Source organism: Tachysurus vachellii, chromosome 13 (assembly GCF_030014155.1).
Source record: "Tachysurus vachellii isolate PV-2020 chromosome 13, HZAU_Pvac_v1, whole genome shotgun sequence".
In the NCBI taxonomy this organism is placed as follows: domain Eukaryota; kingdom Metazoa; phylum Chordata; class Actinopteri; order Siluriformes; family Bagridae; genus Tachysurus; species Tachysurus vachellii.
In genome coordinates this window covers 87,501-115,000 of record NC_083472.1, presented here as the reverse complement: position 1 = coordinate 115,000, position 27,500 = coordinate 87,501, and the positions used below count along the sequence as shown (strand labels likewise).

At 39.6% G+C, this 27,500-nt stretch overlaps 2 protein-coding genes across 4 annotated transcripts in view; both read left to right on the top strand.

Moving 5' to 3' along the window:
* Positions 1-6,897, top strand: part of LOC132855589 (receptor-type tyrosine-protein phosphatase beta-like) — a 32,706-nt gene extending 25,809 nt beyond the window's left edge. The window contains exons 25-32 of the mRNA XM_060884660.1: positions 108-198; positions 1,813-1,889; positions 1,979-2,113; positions 3,317-3,439; positions 4,005-4,168; positions 5,765-5,900; positions 6,247-6,367; positions 6,669-6,897. Coding sequence (XP_060740643.1) covers positions 108-198; positions 1,813-1,889; positions 1,979-2,113; positions 3,317-3,439; positions 4,005-4,168; positions 5,765-5,900; positions 6,247-6,367; positions 6,669-6,691 — 870 coding nt within the window. The 3' untranslated portion in view covers positions 6,692-6,897. The remainder of the gene's footprint in view (positions 1-107; positions 199-1,812; positions 1,890-1,978; positions 2,114-3,316; positions 3,440-4,004; positions 4,169-5,764; positions 5,901-6,246; positions 6,368-6,668) is intronic.
* Positions 6,898-13,400: 6,503 nt separating this feature from the next.
* LOC132856053 (anoctamin-1) overlaps positions 13,401-27,500 on the top strand; it is a 34,774-nt gene continuing 20,674 nt past the window's right edge. For 2 of the 3 annotated variants that reach the window (XM_060885440.1, XM_060885439.1), the window contains exons 1-3: positions 13,401-13,497; positions 20,568-20,685; positions 27,382-27,500. The exon at positions 27,382-27,500 is cut by the window's right edge and continues 172 nt beyond it. In XM_060885440.1, coding sequence (XP_060741423.1) covers positions 20,587-20,685; positions 27,382-27,500 — 218 coding nt within the window. In that variant the 5' untranslated portion in view covers positions 13,401-13,497; positions 20,568-20,586. Of the gene's footprint in view, positions 13,498-20,567; positions 20,686-26,132; positions 26,277-27,381 lie in introns of those variants that run through there. The other variant, XM_060885441.1, reaches the window with a different exon arrangement.

The window sequence follows — 27,500 nt, the reverse complement described above, 5'->3', positions numbered from 1 at the left end:
AAAAATTAGTATTATAACATCATTATATTTTTTAGCTGTTGTACGATTTAATTGAGTCTCTGGTATTTGTGTGGTGTTTGTTTTCCATCCTGTTTTGTGTTCTTCAGGATCTAAAGGAAGTGGGTCGGAACCAGCCTCTGGACACAGCATTATTGTCTGAAAATAGAGGAAAAAACCGATACAATAACATCCTACCATGTGAGAATCTTCATCTGAGACTAACCTGTTAAATACAATTAGAGCATTTTATTCCACAGGAATAGACTAGCCAGACTACTGGACAAGGCAATACCCCTACTGGAGTGAGCTTTAATCCCTAGAGGCAAAGCCACACAGCGTGTCTCATAGGCAGATACCATCACTACTCAGCACAAGGCACTGCTTAGAGACCTGATTGCTTTTATAATTCCCAAAGCAGACAAAAAGTGAAGAGGACTTACACCATGCGCTATCATGCACGCTGGAGAGTAAATTGCACTTAGCGAGAGAAATCTGGTCTCTACCTAGGGCAAGATCTTGTGCACCAACCTGAACAGAGGGTGCAAACACAGACCGCTTTAATGATTCATGTAGGGGACCACCAAAGGTGGGAGAAAGCAGGGAAATCTGAGTCAGGAGAGTGGACAAGAGAAAGGTGAGAAAGGCTTTTGTTCCACCTCTGCTAACTTGACCTATGATCTAAATCAGCAGACTGCCTCAGCAGACACAGGAGACACATGATCTTGGCTATGGAAAAAGGCAAAGTGGGAACAGAGCTAATGTAGAGGAACAGATTCACAGTACACACAGCGGCTCCTTCGAGAGCCATGCATGCACTTTTCCATGTAATGCAGCAGGGGTACAGCTACATGCACTTTCTAAACTGTTTGCTTGCCTTGTTTCTTAATCTTATACACTATACATTATAGAGTGGTACCCTGCTTATCGACCGGCTCGGACATCGACCTTTTCGCTTAGCGAACAGTTTTTCTACCGAAATTTGCGCCTGCTGAGCGACCAAAGGTACATAACAATTTAGTGCGTGTATATTATATATACAATACTTTGTTTAAAGTGTACAATATTATTTATGTACCTGTATTATTTTATGTATTATTTAGTATTAATACTGCTAAGAACGGGGCAAAAATTGTTAATTATTGGGTATCAGTGGAGGTCGGGAACGGATTAATTGGGTATCCATTATTTATTATGGGATAATTACATTCGCTCTTCGACCTTTTCGCATTTCAACCGGTTTTAAGGAACGGATTAAGGTCGATAAGCGGGGTACCACTGTATATCTTTTCTTTTTCCCTAATTTAATCTAATCTAATCTAATCTAATCTAATCTAATCTAATCTAATCTAAGGTTCCTGTATCCTGAAGACAAAGAAGCTAGAGTAATGTATCATAGATGCCCTTTTATGGTCTTGATGGCGTGCTCTGATTCGTCACTTGAGCCCATAAATTGGCATGATTGAAGCGTTCCCATTGCACCAGCCATGCTCCTTCTAAAGTTCCAACTTTACCTTTGTCTGATACACAGTGCTGACACTGCAGGCTCCTTCCATACATGATTCACAAACATCTCCTCATTGTAAACCTTACCACATCATCAATATTTATGAGGAGCATGCGCTGTATATGTCATTGTTAATGAACTGAATGGAAATTATAACTTATTAGAGGGAGTGAATTAATATAAACATGTGCAACTGCCAGAGCTGCTGTTATAGAGATGCAATCAACAACTGACAACCAATCAACCAATCAATCAAAGTAATAAATAAATAAATAAATAAATGAAATTGTCTTGGTGTTTTTGTTTAGATGATTCTTCTCGTGTGAAACTATCCTCTGTAGATGATGATCCGAGTTCAGACTACATCAATGCCAGCTACATTCCTGTAAGTGTGTGTAGAGATGTACGTTAATATGTGAGTTATGGATTGTGCTGTGTGTTTTGACTTGTGCATGTGTGTTGCTTGTATTTAAGGGCAATCATTTTAGGCGTGAATACATCGCCACACAGGGACCACTTCCAGGGACTAAAGATGATTTTTGGAAAATGGTGTGGGAGCAAAACGTCCACAACATTGTCATGTTGACTCAATGTGTGGAAAAAGGACGGGTAATGAGAACATCACTGACACAAACTAAAACAATCGTTATAACAAGTACATCAACAAGAACATGCAATATATAACTAACTGTAAAAAAGTACATAACCCAATTATATTCTGGGCATCAGGGAGGATCAGGCAGGTCTGGAGACCAGAAAGGGTCCAGGATTCGAATTCAAATAAAAATTTAGTTGTATATCGCTTTTAACAATTGACAGCTTTACAGAACCTAAACATAAAGCAAAAGGTTAATATAAAGATTAATATAATACAGAGATTCAAGATTATTAATAGAGCAATTTAAATGTGTTTGTATTTAACCCCCAATGAACAAGTCAGAGGTGACTGAGGCAACTGTGGTGAGGAAAAGCTCCCTTGAGAGGAGCCTCATTGTCATTTGGGTGACTCTGGAGTGTGTGATTTTAAATACATGCTAATTCAATATACAGTCTGATGAATGTTGTATTGATGAGGAGTTTGTTGTCCTTAAAGAACACACGGAGTTGGCATCTCCTCTTAGTATGTCCGGATACTTCATAAAGTAGAGTGCAACTGGAGCTGGAACATCTCTAGATGTCTCAGGATCCTCACATGGTTGGCCTCATCTCTTGAGGGTGTGAATATGACATGATATTATACCATGGTGCAGGTGATTTGTCTTTAACCTTCTTTAATTAGATGGGGGCAAATTTTGTAATGTGCTAGTGAAGATGTGCTAGTGCCTATGCTGTTAGTCATTACATCTAGATCATTGGTATCTCAGGGGTCACATGTGTAGTTTGACAGTAAGAGAGAGAGAGAGAGACATACAGACAGTATGTAGTGTATTTTGCAGTATATATTGCATAATGATCTGATCTCCCCTTCAGTCACAGCTCGCAACCTTGGGGTAGGACAACTGTCTTTTCTGTTGCTAATGTGAAACACATTTATAACGTGTTCTTGGTTCTTCATGATATTGATAAGTTATATACCGGATGGTCTTATTATAGAGATACTTATTAGAACTGTACTGATTCTTGTTACAGACATGTCTAATGTTTCTTGCCATTCTAATACATTCAGAGGGGATTAGATTATACATTAGTGCTCTCAGTAACACTCAGCACCAATCAACACCTATGCACCACAATTACAATGTCCTGAAGTCTGTATGCATGTGTGTTCCTGTGTGTGTGTGTGTGTGTGTGTGGTTGTATGTGTGTGTACAGGTGAAATGCGACCACTATTGGCCATTTGATCAGGACCCATTGTATTATGGAGATCTGATTGTTCGGATGCAGTCTGAGTCAGTTCTACCAGAGTGGACCATCAGAGAGTTTAAGATCTGCAGTGTAAGTCTCACGGTTTGCTCAGGTTACCTCGAGAATGGGGAAAATCAATCAGGAGACAGACTGGGTGTGTTAGCTGAAGACTTTCCATTCCTGTTCATCGAAAACACTCTATAAACCCTCCAGATCAGCTCCTTTAAATAAGAAAAGCTGTTCCTACAGGGAGCCAATACAATGAGGATAACATCAGGGTGATATGTTCATATCTTCTGGTTCTAGTTAGGACTCTAGCTGCTGTGTTCTGGACTAACTGGAGCTTGTTTATGCTCCTACTGGAACATCCAGACAGTAAAGCATTACAATAATCCAACCTAGAGGTAACAAACACATGAACTAGTGTTTCTGCATCATGTAATGACAATGAACAAAGACTATCCAAGTGATATTATCTTCATGAGCTTCAAATGAGAGACCAGACCATCACACCGAGGTCTTTTACTGCTGATGAAACAGAAAGTTACTCTGAATGCATCTTTCATTTTCCTACTAGTATTTGTGCACGGGTACATATGTTTTGTGTGTGTGTGTGTGTGTGTGTGTGCGTGTGTGTGTGTATGTGTGTGTGTAGGAGGATCAACTGAATTACTCTAAAACTGTCCGTCAGTTCCACTACACTGTGTGGCCTGATCATGGAGTTCCTGAAAGTACTCAGTCTCTAGTGCAGTTTGTTCGCACTGTGAGAGATTATATCAACAGAACCCCAGGGACCGGACCTTCAATCATCCACTGCAGGTACACACCTTACACACACCTTACACACACACACACACACCTTACACACCTTACACACCTTACACACACCTTACACACACACACACACACACACACACACACACCTTACACACCTTACACACACCTTACACACACACACACACACACACACACACACCTTACACACCTTACACACACCTTACACACACACACACACTCACACACCTTACACACACCTTACACACACCTTTCACACACACCTTACACACCTTACACACACCTTTCACACACACCTTACACACACCTTACTTACACACACACACACCTTACACACACACACACACACCTTACACACACCTCACACACACACACACCTTACACACACCTTACACACACACACACCTTACACACACACACACACACACACACACCTTACACACACACACACACACACCTTACACACACCTTACACACACACCTTACACACACCTTACACACCTTACCCACACCTTACACACCTTACACACACCTTACTTACACACACACACACACCTTACACACACACACACACACACACACCTTACACACACACACACACACACACCTTACACACACACACACACACCTTACACACACCTTACACACACACCTTACACACACCTTACACACCTTACCCACACCTTACACACCTTACACACACCTTACACACACACACACACACACCTTACACACACACACACACACACACACCTTACACACACACACACACACACCTTACACACACCTTACACACACACCTTACACACACCTTACACACCTTACCCACACCTTACACACCTTACACACACCTTACTTACACACACACACACACACCTTACACACACCTTACACACACCTTACACACACACACACACCTTACACACACACACACACACACCTTACACACACACACACACACACCTTACACACACACCTTACACACACCTTACACACCTTACCCACACCTTACACACCTTACACACACCTTACTTACACACACACACACCTTACACACACCTTACACACACCTTACACACACACACACCTTACACACACACACCTTTCACACACTACACACACACACACACACCTTACACACACCTTACACACACACACACACACACACACAGACACACACACACACCTTACACACGCACACACACACACACCTTACACACACACACACACCTTACACACCTTACACATATACACACACACACACACCTCACACACACACACACACACACAACCCACACACACCTTACACACACACACACACACACACACACACACACACACACACCTTACACACACACACACACACACACACATGCTCAAGAGTGTAAAACAGTGTGGGTCCTTCCATAAACACTGTTTTTGTAATTTTGCATGTTCTTCTTATTATTCATGTTCTATTTTCTTTATTTTCCACTATTTCAGTTTCGGTATAAGTTCTGTTTTTTGTTTCTAATTCCAGTTGTGTTTTCTACATATAATGCTTTGGGGTTTTGTGTGTGTGTGTGTGTGTGTGTGTGTGTGTGTGTGTGTGTGTGTGTGTGTGTGTGTGTGTGTTTTCAGTGCTGGAGTGGGCCGTACTGGAACCTTTATTATTCTGGACCGGGTTCTGCAGCAGTTAAACTGTAAAGACACAGTGGACATTTATGGTGCAGTGTTTGACCTGAGACTGCATCGCTCACACATGGTGCAGACTGAGGTGGGACATGACCTCTGACCTTATTCACTCTTCAGTAACACATTACTCACAAGGCTTGTAGTAAATAACTGTTGTCTCTACACAATATTACACTGTCCTGATATCCAGTTATGTTTACTCTGATTACTTTATATTACCAGACCTGACACCCAGACGTTTGTGTACTACTGCATATTAGTTTGAAAAGATTTGCTCAGATTTGAAATGATGCTGTCAGAAAGCCCCGCCCACTTCCACAATCTCACAATCTGTAAATGGAAGATTGAAAAAATCAATATCACACAAGCTATTACGCAAAATTAGCTATTCCTCATTTAACCATGTGTGTGTGTGTGTTTGTGTACAGAGTCAGTACATGTACCTGCACCAGTGTGTACGTGATGTTCTTCGTGCGAGAAAGTTACGTAGTGAGCAGGAGAACCCACTGTATCCTGTCTATGAGAACGTGGCTCCGGAGAAACACTGGGGTCAGAACAGACTTTTATTTTATAAAAACACATCAAAAATCATAATGGCTTAAAAAGTATGACTTTTTTCATATTAGATCTAATAAAAACAAATATGAATAAATATGAACAATTGTTAGTTAATAATTTCATGTTTATTGTCTATATAATGTCTTTTATCTGTGTGATGTGTGTATTTCAGGTACAGAATCATAAGGAACAATTTATTAATTAATTATTTATCTATATAATCTTCTAAATGTTCTCATGATGTTTAGATATTTATCTTACATTTATTTTATTTAATTTATTTGAATTTCAGACAGAGTGAACATGCACCGTTAAAAACTGGAGCAGAAAGGAGACTTCTCATTTGGAGCACTGAAATCTGAGTTAAATGCATATTAAGTATATTTTTATGAAGCATGTGTAAGTTATAAACATGTTATAAACACTGTATACTGAATATAAATCTCATACTTGAGCTAATGTACAGGACCAAGTGAATGTTTTTTAAGGTTAATTAAAGTTTATCATCTTCAGTGTCAAAATATTGTTAGCATTTGGCTATTGAGCAAACACACACACACACACACACACACACACACATATACACACACATATATACACACACACATATATATACACACACACACACATATTTATATATAGGAGAATAAATACATCCGTGACATACGGTTAAGTACGGTGACCCATACTCAGAATTTGTTCTCCGCATTGAACCCATCCAAAGTGCACACACATAGCAGTGAACACACACACACACAGCAGTGAACACACACACAGCAGTGAACACACACACAGCAGTGAACACACACACACACACACAGCAGTGAACACACACACAGCAGTGAACACACACACAGCAGTGAACACACACACAGCAGTGAACACACACACACAGCAGTGAACACACACACAGCAGTGAACACACACACACAGCAGTGAACACACACACAGCAGTGAACACACACCCGGAGCAGTGGGCAGACATTAAAGCTCTGTTTCTGAATATTTTTAAATGATAAATAACTAAAAGAAGTAAAAATGTGGACCACAGAACTGCACTACAGAGTTCAAATGGAATAAAAAATAAAACCAGCAACAAAAACAGAAAACAAGAGCTTGATGTTAAAACACTGAAAAACTACAAGATGACTGTTGGTGCTGATTCAGCAGAAGGAGACAAAGGTGCCAGTGATCAGGTGAGATGATGGAGTTCAATCACAATCTTTAACTGATTTTTATTGTGTTCATATCATGTCTTCTTTGTGTCACCATTTAAACAATACACTGTTTTCCTTTATACTTAATTATTTTCTGCATTATAATTTTAATTTGATATATTTTTCACTTTATTTTGAAGAATTCTTTTTTTTGTCTAAGAACAGCATCACTGGTCAGGCCAAAGCCCCAGACAGAGCAGGTCGTTTCAGGGTCTAAAGCAAGCATAGATTCTCAAAGCTATTCTCTTAAGACCTAATGATATATGATTTTTTTCCTTCTATATATAAAAACCCACATAATATTAAACCCTATTTGCAAATCCTGCGTTCTAATGAACAACAACCCAAACCCCTTTCACCCAAAATCTGAGAAGAGGATAAACATTAAATTCACTCATATTATTTACAGTGTATTACTTATTAGCTGTTCTGTAAAATAAGGGAAATTGAATTTTGTATGTTTCTGCACTGATCCCTCTTGACCTCCAGGTGTCGCCATATGATCATCATGAGAACAGGTTAAAAAAACATAAAAAACACTTTTTTTAAAACACGTTTGCCTTAAAAACACTGAGAGAGAGGGAGAGAGAGAGAGAGAGAGAGAGAGAGAGAGAGAGAGAGAGACTGCAGAGAGAGAGAGAGAGAGAGAGAGAGAGAGAGAGAGAGAGAGAGAGAGAGAGACAGCAGAGAGAGAGAGAGAGAGAGAGAGAGAGAGAGACTGCAGAGAGAGAGAGCGAGAGAGAGAGACTGCAGAGAGAGAGACTGCAGAGAGAGAGAGAGAGAGAGAGAGAGAGAGAGAGAGAGACTGCAGACAGAGAGAGAGACAGCAGAGAGAGAGAGAGAGATGGGCGATATGTATAAAGGGGCTTCTTTCACCCAGCTGGAGTTTATTACTTCCTCTCTGTGAGAAAATGTCTCAGGAAACTCTGGAGATTAATTAATACAAACACACACACACATTCCTCATGGTGCGACAAAAAATAAAACAAAGCTATGGACTTAAAGTAAGTTGTCCTGGCCAAATAAATAGCATTGTATGCAACCTCATGCCAACAGGGCAAGACAAAAAAATCACTACAAGACAATATACAAAATATGAAAAAAGATAGATAGATAGAGAGAGAGAGAGAGAGAGAGAGAGAGAGAGAGAGAGAGAGAAAGAGAGAGAAAGAGAGAGAGAGAGAGAGAGACAAAGAGAGAGCGAGGGAGAGAGAGACAAAGAGAGAGCGAGAGAGAGAGAGAGAGCGAGAGAGAGAGAGAGAGAGAGACAAAGAGAGAGCGAGGGAGAGAGAGAGAGAGAGAGAGAGAGCGAGGGAGAGAGAGAGCGAGAGAGAGAGAGAGAGAGAGAGAGAGACAAAGAGAGAGAGAGAGAGAGAGAGAGAGAGAGAGAGAGAGAGAGAGACAAAGAGAGAGAGAGAGAGAGAGAGAGACAAAGAGAGAGCGATGAAAGTTGAAGACTTTAATGTGGATCCTCGCACCTTGGAGGTCTAACACCCAAACAATCCACACCTACAGTAAGAAGATCCAACAAAGAAGAGCATAAATTGTATCTAAGTTTTTCTAACTAACTATAAGAGTGAGTTTGTGGTGAATGTGTGAATACATTTAACTACAGTTACATTTTGGTGACATGAACTGACTCATTCATTCATTATACAGTGGATTAATTCACCTGGATTTTATACAATTAAAACCTAAAACCTCATTTTTCCATGATGTTGAATAATGAAGATGTTTATAACACACTTATAAAATAGAGTTCTAGAAAATTAATGATTTATAATCACACTCAGATGATGATGGATTTCCTTTTGTATCATACATACAGTATCTGACAGAAGTGAGTACAGAAGTAAGTGCACCCCTCACATTTATGTGATTATTTTATTATATCTTTACATGTGACAACACTGAAGAAACGACACTGTACTCCAGTGTAAAGCAGTGAGTGTACAGCTTGTATAACAGTGTAAATTTGCCCTCAAAATAACTCAACACAGAGCCATTAATGTCTAAACCGCTGGACAGAATTAATTATTGTACACCCCTAAGTGTACACCCCTAAGTGTACACCTCTAAGTGTACACCTCTAAGTGTACACCCTAAGTGTACACCCTAAGTGTACATCTCTAAGTGTACACCCTAAGTGTACATCTCTAAGTGTACACCTCTAAGTGTACACCCTAAGTGTACACCCTAAGTGTACACCCCTAAGTGTACACCCTAAGTGTACACCTCTAAGTGTACACCCCTAAGTGTACACCCCTAAGTGCACACCCCTAAGTGTACACCCCTAAGTGAAAATATACAAATTGGGCCCAAAGTGTCAGTACAGTATTTTGTGTGACCACCATTATTTTCCTCTTGGACATGGAGTTCACTAGAGCATCACAGGTTGCCACTGGAGTCCTGTTCCACTCCTCCATGAGGACATCATGGAGCTGGTGGATGTAGGAGACCTTGTGCTCTTCCGTTTGAGGATGCCCCACAGATGCTCAATAGGGTTTAGGTCTGGAGACATGCTTAGCCAGTCCATCACCTTTACCCTCAGCTTTTAGCAAGGCGGTGTTCGTCTTGGAGGTGTGTTTGGGGTCGTTATCATGTTGTAATACTGCCCTGTGGCCCAGTCTCTGAAGGGAGGGGATCATCTGCTTCAGTATGTTACAGTACATGTTGACATTCATGGTTCCCTCAGTGAACTGTAGCTCCCCAGTGCCGGCAGCACTCATGCAGCCACAGACCATGACACTCCCACCACCATGCTTGGCTGTAGGCAAGACAAACTTGTCTTTGTTCTCCTCATCTGGTTGCCACCACGACAAGCTTGACACCACCTGAACCAAATAAGTTTATCTTGGTCTCAACAGACCACAGAAAATGGTTCTAGTAATCCATGTCCTTAGTCTGCTTGTCTTCAGCAAACTGTTTGTAGGCTTTCATATTTAGAAGAGGCTTCCTTCTGGGACGACAGCCATGCAGACCAATTTGATGCAGTGTGTGCCGTCTGGTCTGAGCACCCCCCCCCACCCCAACCTCTGCAGCATTCATACGTCTATTTCCCAAACACAACTTTTGGACATGACGCTGACCACATGCACTCAACTTCTTTGGTGGACCATGTCGAGGCCTGTTCTGAATGGAACCTGTCCTGTTAAACTGCTGTATGGTCTTGGCCACTGTGTTGCAGCTCAGTTTCAGGGTCTTGGAAATCTTCTTATAGCACACGCCATCTTTATTTTCAATTCAATTCAATTTATTTGTATAGAGCTTTTTCATTTCCTATTGTCTTAAAGCAGCTTTACAGAAGTATGGAAACAGAATAGAGAGAAAAGGAAATACATACATAATAATAATGAGAAGAAGAAAAAATAAGAATAAAAATAAATAAGTGAATATATGCAATTGAAGTTTTAAAAAAACTACTAAAAACTTTAAAAAAACTACTTTAAAACTTTAAAAAAGATTATATTAAAATTTAAAATACTATATATTTATCCCTGTCCCTAATGAGCAACAGCAGCAGCAAGGAAAACTCCCTGAGATGATATGAGGAAGAAACCTTGAGAGGAACCAGACTCAGAAGTGAACCTCATCCTCATTTGGGTGACACTCTACAGTAAATAGTGTAAATGTAAATAATGTCCTTTCTACAACAGTTTATAATAGTGCAGCCGAGAGCTCCTGAGGAACTAATGGGTCATCGTAAACATGAGGTAGAGCAACATTGTAGAGCAATAATTCTTTTATTCAGATCCTCAGTGAGTTCTTTGCCATGTTGAACTTCCAGTAACCAGTAGGAGAGAGTGAGAGATAACACCAAATTTAAATCACCTGAGACCTTGTAACACTAACGAGTCACATGACACCAGGAAGAGAAAATGGCTAATTGGTAGATTTTTACATTTTCACTTAGGGGTGTGCTCACTTTTGTGTCCAGCGGTTTAGACATTAATAGCTGTGTGTTGAGTTATTTAGAGGAGACAGCAAATTTACAGTTGTACAAACTGTACACTCACTACTTTACATTGGAGCACAGTGTCATCATAAAAAGGTATAATAAAATATTTACACAAATGTGAGGGGGGGCAGTCACTTCTGTCAGATGCTGTTTATTCTGTATATTTCTATTTAATAGTTTTTCCATTTTTCATGTTTTCAATAGTCTTTTTTTTCACTTCCTTCCTGTATTTATTTTGTGAATTAAACACAGATTTATCATAGTTTAACAGATATTGACGTGATAAATTCTACACAGTGAATCTTTCAACAGAACAAGCCACACCCACAAAACTGCAGTAATATCATGTGTCACATTCTACTGTAAAGTCCAATAATGTCAGGATCTTTGGCCACATGCGTTTGTTATGTTCGATGTTCACGTGTCTGACCCTAACCCTAACCCTAACCCTAACCAAACCCTTGTCTCTTCCTCTCCGCCTATGTACACCTGTTCCTCATGTGTTTAATTGTCAGGTCTATTTAGCCGTGCAGTGTTGCCTATGGCAGCGTGGAATCCTCATTGTCGTCTGTCGTCTTTTGTTACGTCTTGTCAGTGTCCTTGTTTTGTGTTTTTTAAGTTAATAAATCAGTTTATTTTTACGCTATCCTGCATTTCGGATCTGTTTTTATCCCTGTGTTGCTGACAAATAAACACAATTGAAATGAATGTGTAAATTCACCCACTCGTAAAAGGAAGCATAGATGTGTAAGTCCTCTGTGTTTGTGTGTGTTCCATATGCATTCTTCACTAACACACAGCAGATGTTTGTGTTTCTCCACATAAACTAATAAAGTGGTTAAATATAGCCTCTATTCTTCCCAGGGAGAGGAGACAAAAACAAGAAGACTAGAGTCAAAGTTCACAAGGTCACTGCTGTAGCTTCTCTCTCTCTCTCTCTCTCTCTCTCTCTCTCTCTCTCTCTCTCTCTCTTCTGACTGATATGGGTAACTACAGCCAGTCTCCTTCTACAGTGAGTAGAAAGCATCAGATATTTAAATCTGAATGAAATTGAGGTTTCGGGACAGTTTCATTGCACCAGTCCTGAGTCCTCAGTCATTATCCTCTTGTTTAAAGGTAAACAGAACTGATAATTAACTAATGTAGAACTCAATGTATTTACACATTGTTAAATGGCAGCTTCCTGTGTAGGTAAGAGATCTAACTTTTAGATGGAAAGAAAAGATTCTATTTGCTCTTTAACTTAATGTTCTATTTATACTTTATGTTAATACTCTGAAAGTTCTGTCTAAAATTTCCAATTTTGTTCAAAATTTAATACTGTTGGTGTTTGTGGTTTTATTGTGGTTTTGTTTAACTTTAATAATAAATTTAATAATAATCTAGAATAGTTTTCAGAGAGACAAACTGATCACAGCTCTAAGCTCATATGAGTCTGAGGCAGGAAGTGATGCAGTGTTTATCTGCATCCACAAAACTTGTTCTCACAGCACACACACACACACACACACACACACACACACACACACACACTTTTTAAATTGTGGAATCTTATTGGACTATGTTATATTACGACAGAATCCCAGATGTTTTTGTATATAATATAACTACTAAAAAATAAATAAATAAATAAATAAATAAATAAATAAATAAATAAATAAAATAACAATAACAACAACAACAACAACAACAATAATAATACAGTAATACAATGTTTATTAAAAACACAGAGGCAAAATCAGGTCCAGAAACAATAAAAAAAAAAGAGGGACTGGTTTACACTATTAACATCGAACAAACCCCCCCCCCCCCCCCCCCCCCCCCCACCCTCTTCCCCACGTCGTTGTCGCGCGCATCATTGCCGGGATAAAGGAGGAGCGCGCGCGCGGCAGACGGACTGATTTCTCACCTGTGGATCGCGCGCGTGCTGGATGCTTCTTGCGCAGGTGAGTGAACTCCACATAAGACTCATTACAGCTTACGCATTAATTCATTAATATTTGAATTCATCATTTTTGGTGCACTTCAGGTCTTTTGCTCTCGTGCTGTTTAGATATATTTTATTATTTAAGATACATTTTCTAAACGCTTATCTGTCCTTTAGAAACGGCACGCGCAGGATATTGTGAGGTTTTCATGTAAAGATTTTTTGAGTTTATTAACTTAACATCGGAATATTCATTTATGGGGGATGGGGGATGTGTGTGTGTGTGTGTGTGTGTGTGTGTGTGTGAGAGAGAGAGAGAGAGAGAGAGAGAGAGAGAGAGAGCTCTTGCACATGCACGTGCCATATTTACACTATTGATTTGCTTTCCTACTTTTGTGTGTGTGTGTGTGTGTGTGTGTGTGTGTGTGTGTGTGTGTGTGCGTCTGTGTGTGCGTGTGTGTGTGTGTGATGTCTAATATTAGACTGAAAGGAAGTAGAAGCCCCCAACTCCAAGAACTTGCCCCCCCAGCACACACAAACACACACAAAGAGAGAGAGAGGGAGAGAGAGAGAGAGAGACAGTAAGTGAGAGAGAGACAGTGAGAGAGAGAGAGAGAGAGAGAGCGAGTGAGAGAGAGAGAGAGAAATCTGACATCTCAGTCCACCTGTTTCTATCAGTCCAGTGTGTGAATAATAATAATAATCCACCTGAAACAAAACCAAACAAGTCTTCATCATGGCTGTGGTGTGTATCAGCATGATCCAGGCTGCAGGCTGACGGTGAGCTGTAAAGTTTCACTGTGGTGCTGAGTTTCAGTTGAATGTGTCATGTGAGTGTGTTGTCTGTGCTTAGAGTTTCATCCACACCTTCAGATAAACTCAACATTTTTGGTGCTGGGTGTCTTTGTATTTGTTTGCTTTAATGCGTGTCTGTTACCTCTAAATGTGGATCTAATGCAGCTTCGTAAATGTCTCATTATGAATGTCTCATTTCATATATAAGGTCATTTAAAGTCATTACTGACAGTTTAGCAACACTGTGATCTAAAAATAACAAGTTTAGATTTCAGACCCCCCACTTTGTGTTTTAGATTTAAATGTAATTTTTTGCTTATTAATCTACACACAGTGAAAAACTAAAATGTTGAAATTGTATTAAAAATTAAAAACTGAAATTTGTCATTTAAAGAATAATTTATTTATTCAAGTACTCCTGAGAATCTGACAGCATTCATCATTCTTTCACTCCTCTCCCCCCCCATGAGAAGCTTGATGCTGCCAACACCGTGTTTCGTCAAAAGGTCGAACTGACCAGTTGATTAGTATTATGTTAGATGTAGTGTTCGGAGTTGTGTGTAAAAGGTTTGATTGATTATTGAGGGTTTCAAAGGTGATTGTTATTCTAGCAGGTTAACTTTTGCTCAGACTGACATATATAATAATATATATGACATCCATATAATATACAGACTGACAGCCTGCAGTCGGTGTAGTAACAGTTTCACTATAACTGTAGAAGTGAATATTTATGTAGTGAACACAGAGTGATGCACACGGAACTGTAGCAGTGCTGTAAACATCAGCACTCTCTCAACACTGGAAACTAATTAGTGGCACAAAATAACTGCTGTTTAAAAAAAATGGATTACTGTGTAGACAATTTCTGTGAAGAAATGAAGGGGATTCAGTCCTTTTGAATCTGCTGTATGGTGTGAACTCTAAAACATCTGTATGACGTTGCAGCTCCTCAGTGGTTAAAAACATTTTTGAAATTATTCTGTTTTTTTTTTAGTTACCAGCTCATGTAGTCACTTCCCCTTCATGCTGATACACATTGTTTATTTTATTTTTAAAGAGAGTTAAAATGGTTGTCATGGTTGTTATATATCTTTAGCTATAAGCATAAAGATCTACTTGTGTTAACAATAAGAATCTCCAATAAGTTAAACATGGAGTGACTCAGTGCTTGAGGAAAGACTTTTCCCCCAGATTCTAGATGTTCTCTGTGAGACGAGCTGTGTGTGTTAATGTCAGATTTAAACCAGACCAATCCAGAAGACTGCAGGTTCATATAAACCTGCTTTATTGGTTTAACTGTCACAAGACAAACAGCACAAAAAGACCAGTGAAGGAAAAGAACAGCCAACATTTTTAAAATTGTGTAAAATAAGCAAAAGTAAAAATGTTCTATGTGTAAACATTTAAACAGAGCAGACTGGGAAAATACACAGAGACACACTGAGAGGACTAAAGTGTGTGCTTATATCACCTGCCTGGGTCTTTAGTCACATTACACTCTCATAAATTACGTGTTTAAGTTTTATTATGTGCTAAACATGAGTGGAAAAATGTTAAACAAAGTGAAGGTGTGTGTGTGCACGTGGGGTGTGTGTTTTAGTGCTGATTGTTAGTTTGAACTTATCAAAGGTTAGAATAAAAATAAATATTACAGGTCTTGATCAGAGACATTGATATTGGGTGTAAATTGTGTGTGACATGCTGTGAAATGCAAACCTGTTGCGATAAATTCACTCTCAGTGTGTGTGTGTGTGTGTGTGGGGGGGGGGGGTGTTGTGTGTGTGTGATGGGTGTGTGTTCGTGTGTGTGTGTGTGTGCGTGTGTGGATGTGAGTGTGTGTGTGATGTCTAATATTAGACTGAAAGGAAGTAGCAGCCCCAACTCCAATAACTTGCCCGCCAGCACTCTTCTACTTCACACACACACACACACACATCCCTGATTCCCACGACTGGGCTTTTAAACCGTCTCTCTGTTTTATTTAAACTCATTTATACGCAGTTCAACATAACACACAGCTTTAGAGATACATTTTAGAGATAGTAAAATGATCCAGAACAGCTGGACCGAGAACACACACATTTATATATATATATATATATATATATATATATATATATATATACACACACGCACACACACACAGACACACATACAAACATTCACACATTAATTTGCAATACAAGTACAACCTGTTACTATCTCTATCTGTCCTATAATGTTTTTATCCATGTCATCTTTACGTACACTTTATTCAGCTACAGTAGACTGGTTGGTGCCACTGTGTCTGCACTACTGTATTGTAGTGTGTTTTACTGTCTCTCTTGCACTTCTTGCATCTTCGGTCTTGGACTGTTTGCCTACATTTGCACACATGCACGAAACTGTGTTAATGTACTTAGTTCTTAGACATTTCTGCTCAAACACACAGTGATATTTTCATGCACAGGTTGTCACTGTCAGAAGTGTGTGTGTGTGTGTGTGTGTGTGTGTGTGTGTGTGTGTATGTGTGTACGTGTGTGTAATTCTGAGCTTGGTTTTAGCTAGCTAACTTTTGCAAAATTAAAATTTTCTAGATTAGCTGATGATATTCTTCATTCTTTCAGATGGACTTTTCAGTGGGCTGCATTTGTGTAAAGCAGAGACAAAAGAATGCTACTATAATCATACATTTATGAATAGATAAATTATACATTACTCTATTTATTCATCAATATTTACATTTCATGGCTATTATGTAAATATATATTCGTATTAGTCTTGTTGTTATGTGTAAAGAATTGTGTGTGTCTATGTATCTGTGAGAAAGAGAGAGATGATAGTGAGGTATCAGCTGGAGAAGTGTGTGAAATGCAGAAGTTTGTTCAGTGGATCTGATGCTCTAAATTTAGCCCATGGTGTTTATTTGCTAATGCTGATTCTATCTGCTGTGATAAACGATGAGTCTGGCTGCAGAACTCAAATATGTATTGTGCATTACTGTCAAGCCAACAAAAGTCCTATATTTAACTCACATCTGTCACTGTCAGTGTGCAAAATCTCTGCAGTGTGTTAGACTTGCATGTGCTGATAAATCTGCACAGCCTTTACATGGTACTTTTAGTACAGTGTGAAGCACTTACATGAAGATTTCACACTGCAAGAGCTTTCACCTGCAGCTTTTAGCACATCAGCTCTGGTGCTGTGATTGGTCCATTAGTCCCTCCCCAAATCCTCAACCACACCCACTTCAAGGAGTGTTGGCTGCTCTCTGCTGATTTATAAAGATATAAAGATATAATAAAAAAAATCTGTTACAAAATATACTATGTATAATACTTACTTATTTACAATGTCAACCCAGGCACCAGACACTAACAACAGCTCGCCTCCACTGAACGATGTTAGAATGGATTTCAATTCAATTCAATTCAAGTTTATTTGTATATCACTTTTTACAATTGACATCGTCTCAAAGCAGCTTTACAGAAAATAAACATAGAACAAAAGGTTAATATAAAGAATAATATAAAGATTAATATAATACAAAATTGGGGGAGCACGGTGGCTTAGTGGTTAGTACGTTCGCCTAACACCTCCAGGGTTGGGGGTTCGATTCCCGCCTCCACCTTGTGTGTGTGGAGTTTGCATGTTCTCCCCGTGCCTCGGGGGTTTCCTCCGGGTACTCCGGTTTCCTCCCCCGGTCCAAAGACATGCATGGTAGGTTGATTGGCATCTCTGGAAAATTGTCCGTAGTGTGTGATTGTGTGAGTGAATGAGTGTGTGTGTGTGTGCCCTGTGATGGGTTGGCACTCCGTCCAGGGTGTATCCTGCCTTAATGCCCGATGACGCCTGAGATAGGCACAGGCTCCCCGTGACCCGAGGTAGTTCGGATAAGTGGTAGAAAATGAGTGAGTGAGAGTAATACAAAATTCCAGATTAATATTAGATATATTTAGTTCACAATGTGTATGTTTATTTGTACACATTGTTCATGTGGATTTAACGTGAAGCCTTACCCATCACCCTGCCTCATGCACGGATGAGACAACAGACTAGATGACATGTTAATTCCTGGTTGCTCCCAGCACCAGATCCTACCTGGTTGCAAACCTTCATTTTGAGTGTGCATTCAGTCCGAGTAGTGGTGGCCTTCACTATGGGTTTGCTGTCTCTACACTGTGTTCTGACTGAGAAAATTATTAAGTTTTCATCCATTCCTTGTTATAATTGTGGAAGGAGAAATGGATGAAGCCCAACTAACTGATTTACGTGTAGACCAGACAGCACTATATAAAGAAAATCTGGGTTTGATCTAGAGTAAACCTTGAACCCTCTGCCATGTACATATAGCAGCTTTGATGGACCAAAAGAGTCTGGTGTTTAATAGTCCCCTTCACAGACTTTTCAGTCAGAAGGAAGGCTGTTTTTAAAGACAGCCATTTCAAGACCACAGATTCAATGGGTTCAAACAGGTGTGCTATCAGGTCTTTATCATAGTCCCATTTTGGTATTTTGTGTACTACACATCCTTGTGTCACATTAATGAGTGGAGAAATCAGGTTGCAGCAACACAAAACATAAACCTGATTATAGTTCTGATCCAGTTGCACCTCCAGGAACTGTATAATATTACAGGTTGTATATGTGAGGTCATTTACCTTGTGCCCTTGAGAACAGACCAGAACAGAAAGCTCAGGAAATGTCTGTGACCTTCCCAGATCACTATCTAGAAATAGGTATTAGATATTGACAGTGGCAAACTAGTCCTTTGATTATTGGTCCCATACGTCTCTGTCTTGCATAGTTATAAGGAAATAATCAGAGAAATATTTGGCCTGTTTGTCACCTTTCCCACTTCTTAGATGATACCCCTGTTAGGGGAAAAGGCCTGCATCCAATCGTTTCTGCTCCAGTCACATTTGCCAGTCTTTTATTGGTCACAGACCACATCTGAAGGGCTGTGGGTGTGATGTAATTATACAGCAGCCTCCAAGACTCAGCAAAATCTAATACACCTATGTCCTATTTTGCTGCCCCAGAGGAGAGAGGATGTCTGATCTGAGAGCTTCCAGGTGTAGATCCTCCCAGAAAGAGTCTCTTCTCATATGTTTAGCTTGTTTCCCCTGAGATTGTGAATGTTGCACTCCAACATTGTGGCCAGACTTGTCCACAAGGGGCTTTTTTAATGCATGGTTATATACCAATGAAAAATAGAATATGCCAACACATCTATGAAGCCCACAAATTAAAAAAGGCAAATTATTTACATTTATGGCACTTGGCAGATGCTCTTATATAGAATGACTTCAATTTTAATGCAGTTTAATTCTAGTTTATTTGTATAGCGCTTTTCACAACTGACATCGTCTCTAAGCAGCTTTACAGAACATAAACATAGAACAAAAGATTATTATAAAGAATAATATAAAGATTAATATAATACAAAAATCAAGATTAATATTAGATATATTTATGTATATCTGTATATCTGTGTATAAATGTGTTTGTATTTATCCTCAATGATCAAGTCTGAGGTGACTCAGGTGACTGTGGGGAGGAAAAACTCCCTTAGATGGTAAAGGAAGAAACCTTGAGAGGAACCAGACTCAAAGGGGAACCTCATCCTCATCTGGGTGACAGATGATAAGGTGATACAGTCTGATAAATGTTGTGTTGATGAGGAGGTTGTTGTCCTCAAAGACCACATGGAGTTCACATCTCCTCTTTAGTATCCCAGAGTCCAGCTGGAGCTGGTAGATCTCTAGATGCCTCAGGATTCTCACAGAGTCGCCCTCATCTCAGAGGAGGTTCAAAATCTTCATGGCACAGAAGACAATCAGAGTTGGTACAATGTCTGGATGCCTCGGGATGGTAGAAAGAGAGTAGCAGTGGAGAGGAATTAACATATCTGCTGTTTATAATATTAACAAGCACTAGATGATAATGTGCATTTTGTCTGTTGTATTAGAGCACAATATTATGGGATGTGTTATGTGTACACCTGACTAAAGAGATGAGTTAACCGTAAACCTCAGAAACTGGGATGATATTAGGAAGAAACCCTAAGAGCAAACATAGTCAGAAGGAATTTGTCTGGCTGATTGTGATTATAAATTATAACCAGAAAATTCAATTTAATTTGAACATGAAGTCTATTTTGTTTTTATTATTCACGATGGAGACTTTTTGGCATTTGCAGTCCAAATGCTATCATAGCATGAGTAGTCCTAACAGTATTCTATCAGTTATAAAGCTGTAAAGGAATGTAATGTGTGTAAAGGTGTAGCATGTGTTTGTGTTCATGTGCAGGTGATGTGCTCAGGCTGTCATGATGAAGACAGAACGGTACTCCACTGTCCCCAACAAAGACGCACATGTTGACATCAAAGGCACTGAAGACATTGGCTACATGCAGCACGACATCATTGTGAGTCACAATTCTACTCTCATTTTACACTGATATGCTAGTTTTATACTTCTACTGTAATAGTAAACATTTTTTCTACGTTGACATATTATCTAATGTAGGATATCTTATATTTATTTACCAATTTATTATAGAGTTTACAAATCTACTTAAATATTATGTTAGATCAACTTTATTGTCATTGTGCAGATTTACTGTAAAAAGCCACTGAAATGCATTTATCATCTAACAAGAAGTGCAAATAAGGAGGTGGTGTAACGTAGGTGGGGCAGTAAACTAAACTGAGGACAGGTAGAAATTGCTTGATAAAAGATTAAGCATGAGATTAGAGACATTGATTAAGTATAATTGAGCAAACTGCCCCCTCCAAAAGTACTGAAATTAAAGACCAATTCTATTGTTCTTTATACCGAATACAGTTCTAGCATACAGTATAACGATGAATCTGAGATGACAGATCAGAAGTTAAGTTTACTGAAAGTTTTAGTTTACTGATCTCTACATCTCAGTATATTAAACAACTTTGAACATGGCACCTTTTGTTTGATCCCAACATTTGTTCCCTGATATTGGACCATGTGACTGAGAGGTGTTTCTTGTTGCCTGCGTGTGTCCTGTTACATTGAATGTTTTAACATTTAATAGCTCTGAATGTTTACTCTGGGGGGCACGGTGGCTTAGTGGTTAGCACGTTCGCCTCACACCTCCAGGGTCGGGGTTCGATTCCCGCCTCCGCCTTGTGTGTGTGGAGTTTGCATGTTCTCCCCGTGCCTCGGGGGTTTCCTCCGGGTACTCCGGTTTCCTCCCCCGGTCCAAAGACATGCATGGTAGGTTGATTGGAAAAATTGTCCCTAGTGTGTGATTGCGTGAGTGAATGAGTGTGTGTGTGTGTGTGCCCTGCGATGGGTTGGCACTCCATCCAGGGTGTATCCTGCCTTGATGCCCAATGACGCCTGAGATAGGCACAGGCTCCCCGTGACCCGAGGTAGTTCGGATAAGCGGTAGACGATGAATGAATGAATGAATGAATGTCTACTCTTGGTTTAAGCTCTACATTTTGCCTGTAAAGTTTGCATTTGTTGTTAATAAGGATACTGTCAGTGCCATCAGGAACCTCCAGGCAGGCGTCAAGGTCTCACAATCTACAACTGGAATAAGAAAAAGTATTTAGAAATATAGCAGAAATATTGAAACCTAGATGTTAATCCAACTAGAAGCAAGATGTGGGGAAAGAAAGGATCTGCTCATGATCCAAAACGTACACGCAAGGTGGAGGTAGTGTAGTGTCAGCTTTATTGACTTGCATCGTCTCACTTCACTATACTGCTGAATTAAAGGACTTCATCGGGGGGAAACTAGAAGGGTTTAGACTGACCAAGTTAATCAGCTTAACTCAGACACGGAAACAAACAGCAAAATTTAGGAATCTGCATCACAAAAGAAGAATGTAGTCTTGATGAGTCTCAGTGAGTCACAGATTTTTTTAGTGTCAGTGAGTCGCAGGCTTTTTATTCCTTTCAGTTATTGCAAGCAAAGAATATACGAGCAAATATTCATTTATTTTTACTCAGAACGTACCAAATTGTGTTTATATCTCGTCTTTGAAGACACACATTACTAAACCATGGACACTAATTCAGTTGTTCCTACCTTCCACTTGATTTTGGAGTGTTGGCTGTGGGGATTTTTACACGTGCGCAAAAGTTATATTTGTATTTTAATTTGTCATTTTTGCTTTAATATTCAAATGTTCAGTGTCACAGTTCTTCTCTAATTTTATTATTTAAATATGTTTATTTTAATTAAGTGGATTAAAAAACACATTTATAATTATTTTATAGAAATCAATCTGTAATTCTATTTTTTGATAAGAATGTTAAATAAATGAATATAATGACAATAATAAAGAGATCCCAGCTTGGAGTTTTCTGTTTAAAAGGATGAGTCTCGTCCCAGTCATTCACAGTGAGGAAGTTGGTTTGGGTGGGGTGGGGGGTGGGGGGTCTCATTTCATCACATCCTTATATTCCCTAAGAGAAGTGAACTTTGATCTGTCTTCCTGTTAGGGATGGAGTGATGCATCGTTCCCACTGGGAGAACCCGCTGTACACAAGGCCATGTCTGGTTTTGTTTTCTTGCTGTGTTTTCAAACTTTCACTAAAAATATCTCATCTCCGGATGTGTGTCATGCGGTTACAAAATCAGAGATGTGTTTTATACGAGCACTTAATTAAAGTCACTCATTTTTTACAAGTAGCAGGCAGTTTAGCAGGAAGCCTAAGAATAAAGCCAATCTAAAACCATTTTAGAGATGGTTTGGTACGTTAAGTTAAGAGTTTAGTGAAGAAGCAGGTGCTCTGTACTGATCTGAAGACAGTATCTTACCTGATCTCTGGTCATGGGAATTTCATTCAACACTTGGGTGCAGGACAGAGAAGAGTCTTAATACCAGTCCTCCTTTTACCTTGACAGATGTTGGGCCCTGCAATGCAATAGTGTGTGTAGGACAACTTCATTTTCATCTGCATTGAATCACCTGATCAGTTTTAGGGGTCAGATGGTTTGTAGGGGCAGAACTGCCAGGAGCTTGTTAGTGTAGTCAAGTCTTAACAAGAAAGAGGACAAAAATCTGAGTGAGCTCGGTGGATAGAAATGGTCTCCTGATCCAACTGATATTGTACATGAGATTTAAGCAGAAACATTAATGAGTGATGAATAGTTTGAGTTTGAATGAGTGTGAGTTGAGTGTACTCAGCGGGTATAGAGGACACAACCTAAGCTGAGAGAGTGGAGACAGAGGACATAACCTCACTGAGAGAGCAGGTATGGAGAACATGATCTAAGTGAGAGAGTGGGTATAAAGGACAAGAGTCATTGAGAAAGCTAGTTATAGAGAACACAACCTAGCTGACAGAGCAGGTATAGAGGACACAACGAAAGAGCAGTTAGAGTGGAACTACAAAAGAGACACTGGGTCTTGTAGGACAACTGATATTACAGTCACTCCAGGTATCAAGCAAACCATCACCAGGCTGTGATTCAAAGTCCAAGACTGCTGAGGATAGACAGGAAAGACGTGTTGAATACTGCTGAATTGTCCAGGAGAATTTAGACCAATGACAGGTTGACTGATCTTCTCAATTAGGGCAGTTTCTGTGAAGTGTGTGAAGACAGAAGGGTTTGGATCTTGGAGTTGGTCCTGATGTGTGAACCTTGGTCACATCAATGTCTACATTTAATTCAAACTGGTGTTGACTTAAGCCTGATTTTTGTCTTAAGCCTGATTTTTGTCTTTAGCCTGATTTTTCATGGCACATTCAGCTACAGTAGATGGACTCACTTTCATGCCGAATGAACTGCAGCTTTGTGCAGTAAGGCTTGCGGTGGTGGATTTTATGTTTACCTTCACACAGATCATGACCACTTCTCTTTCTAATTACTTCTCATCGCTGGTGGAGTTTGTGACTGTTAGATGCAGACTATTTTATTTATCACAGAAATTTACCACTATTTTCAGAATTGGGGTGCACGTTCCCCCAGCAGTAATGCTACGTAACTTTGTGTACTTTATGGGGCTATATGAACTGCAGAATACTCACTCTGATGGACTATTTATTGTCACCAGAGATTTTAACCATGGAAATCTCGAATAAGATCCATTAGAGACACAAATCATGCCCAGAGAATCCACACACACTTCCAGGACAGGGACAACACCTGACACAAGTAGTAGGCTATCCCGGCCATCACTACAGGACAACTACTTATCCTACATAAGACAGTGATACCTCACTTCCAGATACGCCAAACTACTATGTTTGGTTTGAGATGCAGAACAGTGTGGCAGTGAGGAAGACCAACCCTCCTCCAAAAGACCAGCTGCTTTGTCTTACCACAGCTGCTGTGAGGGAATCTCTATGTAAAGTTAACCCACAGAAGGCTGCTGACAAAAGTTCTGGCAGAGTTCTCTGAAGATGTGCAGACCAGCTAGCATCTGTCTTTACTGAAATATTCAACATTTGTTGAGCAGCACATCGTTGTTCCTTCATCGTTCAATAACGCTACCATTGTCCCTATGCCAAAGAAGTCCTCAGTGTCCTGGTTCAATGACTATTTGCACTCATACATATCATTGTGAAGTGATTTGAAAGTCCTGTCTTGAGGCCAATCAAGACCCTGCAGCCACCCTCACTGTACCCCATGAAGTTTATCATCCCAATTTCTCCACAGATGATGCTCCTGGTCACTGGTGCACTGAGCACTGAGGCCCCTCAGAGCTGTATGCTCAATCCACTGCTGTTCACTCTGCTGACTCCAAACTGTGCAGCACTGCACAGCTTGAATCACATGATCAAGTTCGACAATAACACTAGCCTGGTGGGTCTCATCAGCAACCAATCAGTAGAGCTAACAAACTGTCACTAAACATGGACAAAGCAAAAGAGATGGTTGTTGACTTCAGGAGAGCACAGAGTGGTCATTCTCCACTTTCTGGTTTGTGAATTTTGGACCCTGCAGTGGACTGCAAGCTCAGCTGATAAGATTATTTGAGTCTCCTTTTATGTGCCACATAAAATTACACCACACATTGCATCAGCAAAGCCAACAGCATTGTGGATGAGTTTTGCAAACGCTTCACCCTCCTACTGTATGGAAAATATATGATAACATTGAGGCCTTCACATCCAAAATGATGTGAACAGATTCTTCAGCAAGCCATCTGATTTGTCTGTTCCCAGAGACTGGACTGACACCAACTCACACACATACACGTACACACATACACACACACACACATTAATTGCATTTCATGCAGCCCCACGGTCTTGGAGGACTGTTGCTTCATTTCACTGTGTACTGCATCAGATATATAAATATGGTTATAATAAAACGCATTGTTGACTTGACCTGATGTTCACTTTAAAATCTTAAACAGAATTAATATGAGTCAGTGATGATTACTCCGATTGCTAATCCTGGAAGAGAGAAAAGCTACATGAAGTTATGAGGATATATATGTTGTTATGTAAATGTGTTTATCTTGCAGAAGTGACAGCATACGAACATCTTAAGTGTATGTGAGGAGAATAAAAGGTTTTGTGTGTAAATGAACATGACTCTGGTTATTTTCACAATGACAGATGATCCTAACACACTGTTCCGCTTAAACTCAGCTGTGTTTCCTGTCTTTCTCTGTTAACTTGCTGCTCCAAATGCTAAAGAAACATCTCGAGAACTTGTTCCGGTCGTGTGTTTGAGCTTAAACTGATTTGTGTGACTTCATGTTTGCTTGAGTGTATTAGTGGTAATGAGAGAGTGCTTTGAAGATTTGGACATTAAACTTTATAGTTTTGTCTAATATTAGCTCCTGGCTTCACTTACTCTTCTCAAGTAGCAGGCAGAGAATTTAGACTAGCTGTATGGCGTCGAGTGTGTTAGTGTATGTGTGTTAATAGACAGAGGGTTAATAGCAGGACTTGGACTTGTAGCATCTTAGAGCAGGAGATGAAGTGAAGATGGCTGAGCAACAGAGCAATGCTGCCAAGACAAGGCATTTCTTAAAGGATGTGATTTTTCATGGCAAATTTCAAGTGAGTGTGACGCTGAAGGTACTGGTTTATGTTTCAGCCAGGACATTTAGACGGATCTGATAAATATCAAACCCATTTCTTTTGCTTGGTTTGCCGCATGCAGATTGTACCGCTCATGCAGAACAGACACGAGAGCAGCTGTTTATTCATGATGTGTAGCATTTACAGTACAGATAAACACTGAAAAGGGTTTTAAGCATGATTCAGAAACAATTTATTTACAATTGAGTTTATTCTGCAATTTTACTGAGAGTATAAAAACTTAGAAATATGTCATTTGTCCAGTTGCTCAGATGATTGGAGCTCATTATCATTATCATTATTGGAGCTATTTGCTATGGATTATTACTGGATTAAATTGTTGGTAAACAAAGTTCTAACATTAGACACCATTTAATTTGATTTGATATATTCTCAATCCCACAATCCCACTGTCTCATAACAATGCAGCTGGTGATTGACAGTGAAAGGAAACAGAGTTACTACCTGCAAACCAAAGTGAGTGAATTAATGAGGTAACAGCTGATGTTCACAACCAGTGTTCTCTTTCCTAACTTAAACTAAAACAGATTTTTCAACGTTGCAACATTTCTGTATGTGACCTCACAGCTATGATCCAACTCATTACAGTCACATGATTTTCCAGTGTGTTCAGAAATAGTTTGTTAATTTATGTTCAAAATGTATATTATATATAGCACATGTCTGTATGTGTACGTGTGTATGTGTGTGTATGTGTGTATGTGTGTGTATACGTGTGTGTGTATACGTGTGTGTGTGTATACGTGTGTGTGTGTGTGTGTAACAACAGATCTGTGAGTTTAGACACATTCCTCACATTCCCAGTTGAGGCTCTCTGCAGAATTTCTGTTCGTTACTCGTTAAGTTAAACCAGATCACGTGACCATGTGATTAATCATCAAGTTTAAGTCTTTAGATGGGAATATATGAGAATAATGAATTAAAAATGTATCATTCTAATTATAATTAAATGTGTAGCTGAAAAATTCCTCGTCTGTCTTTCACACACACACACACACACACACACACACACACACACACACACACACACACACTGATGTCTGTGCCTGTTCTCTCTCTGCAGCTGCTAAATTCTCTGACTCCAGATGAGAGCTCGCGCTGTCGTTCTGGTCTGTATTTCCTTGATGGAGAGCGGCGTGTGGATTACGTCCTCACCTACCAGATTAAAAAACCGGGCAGCTC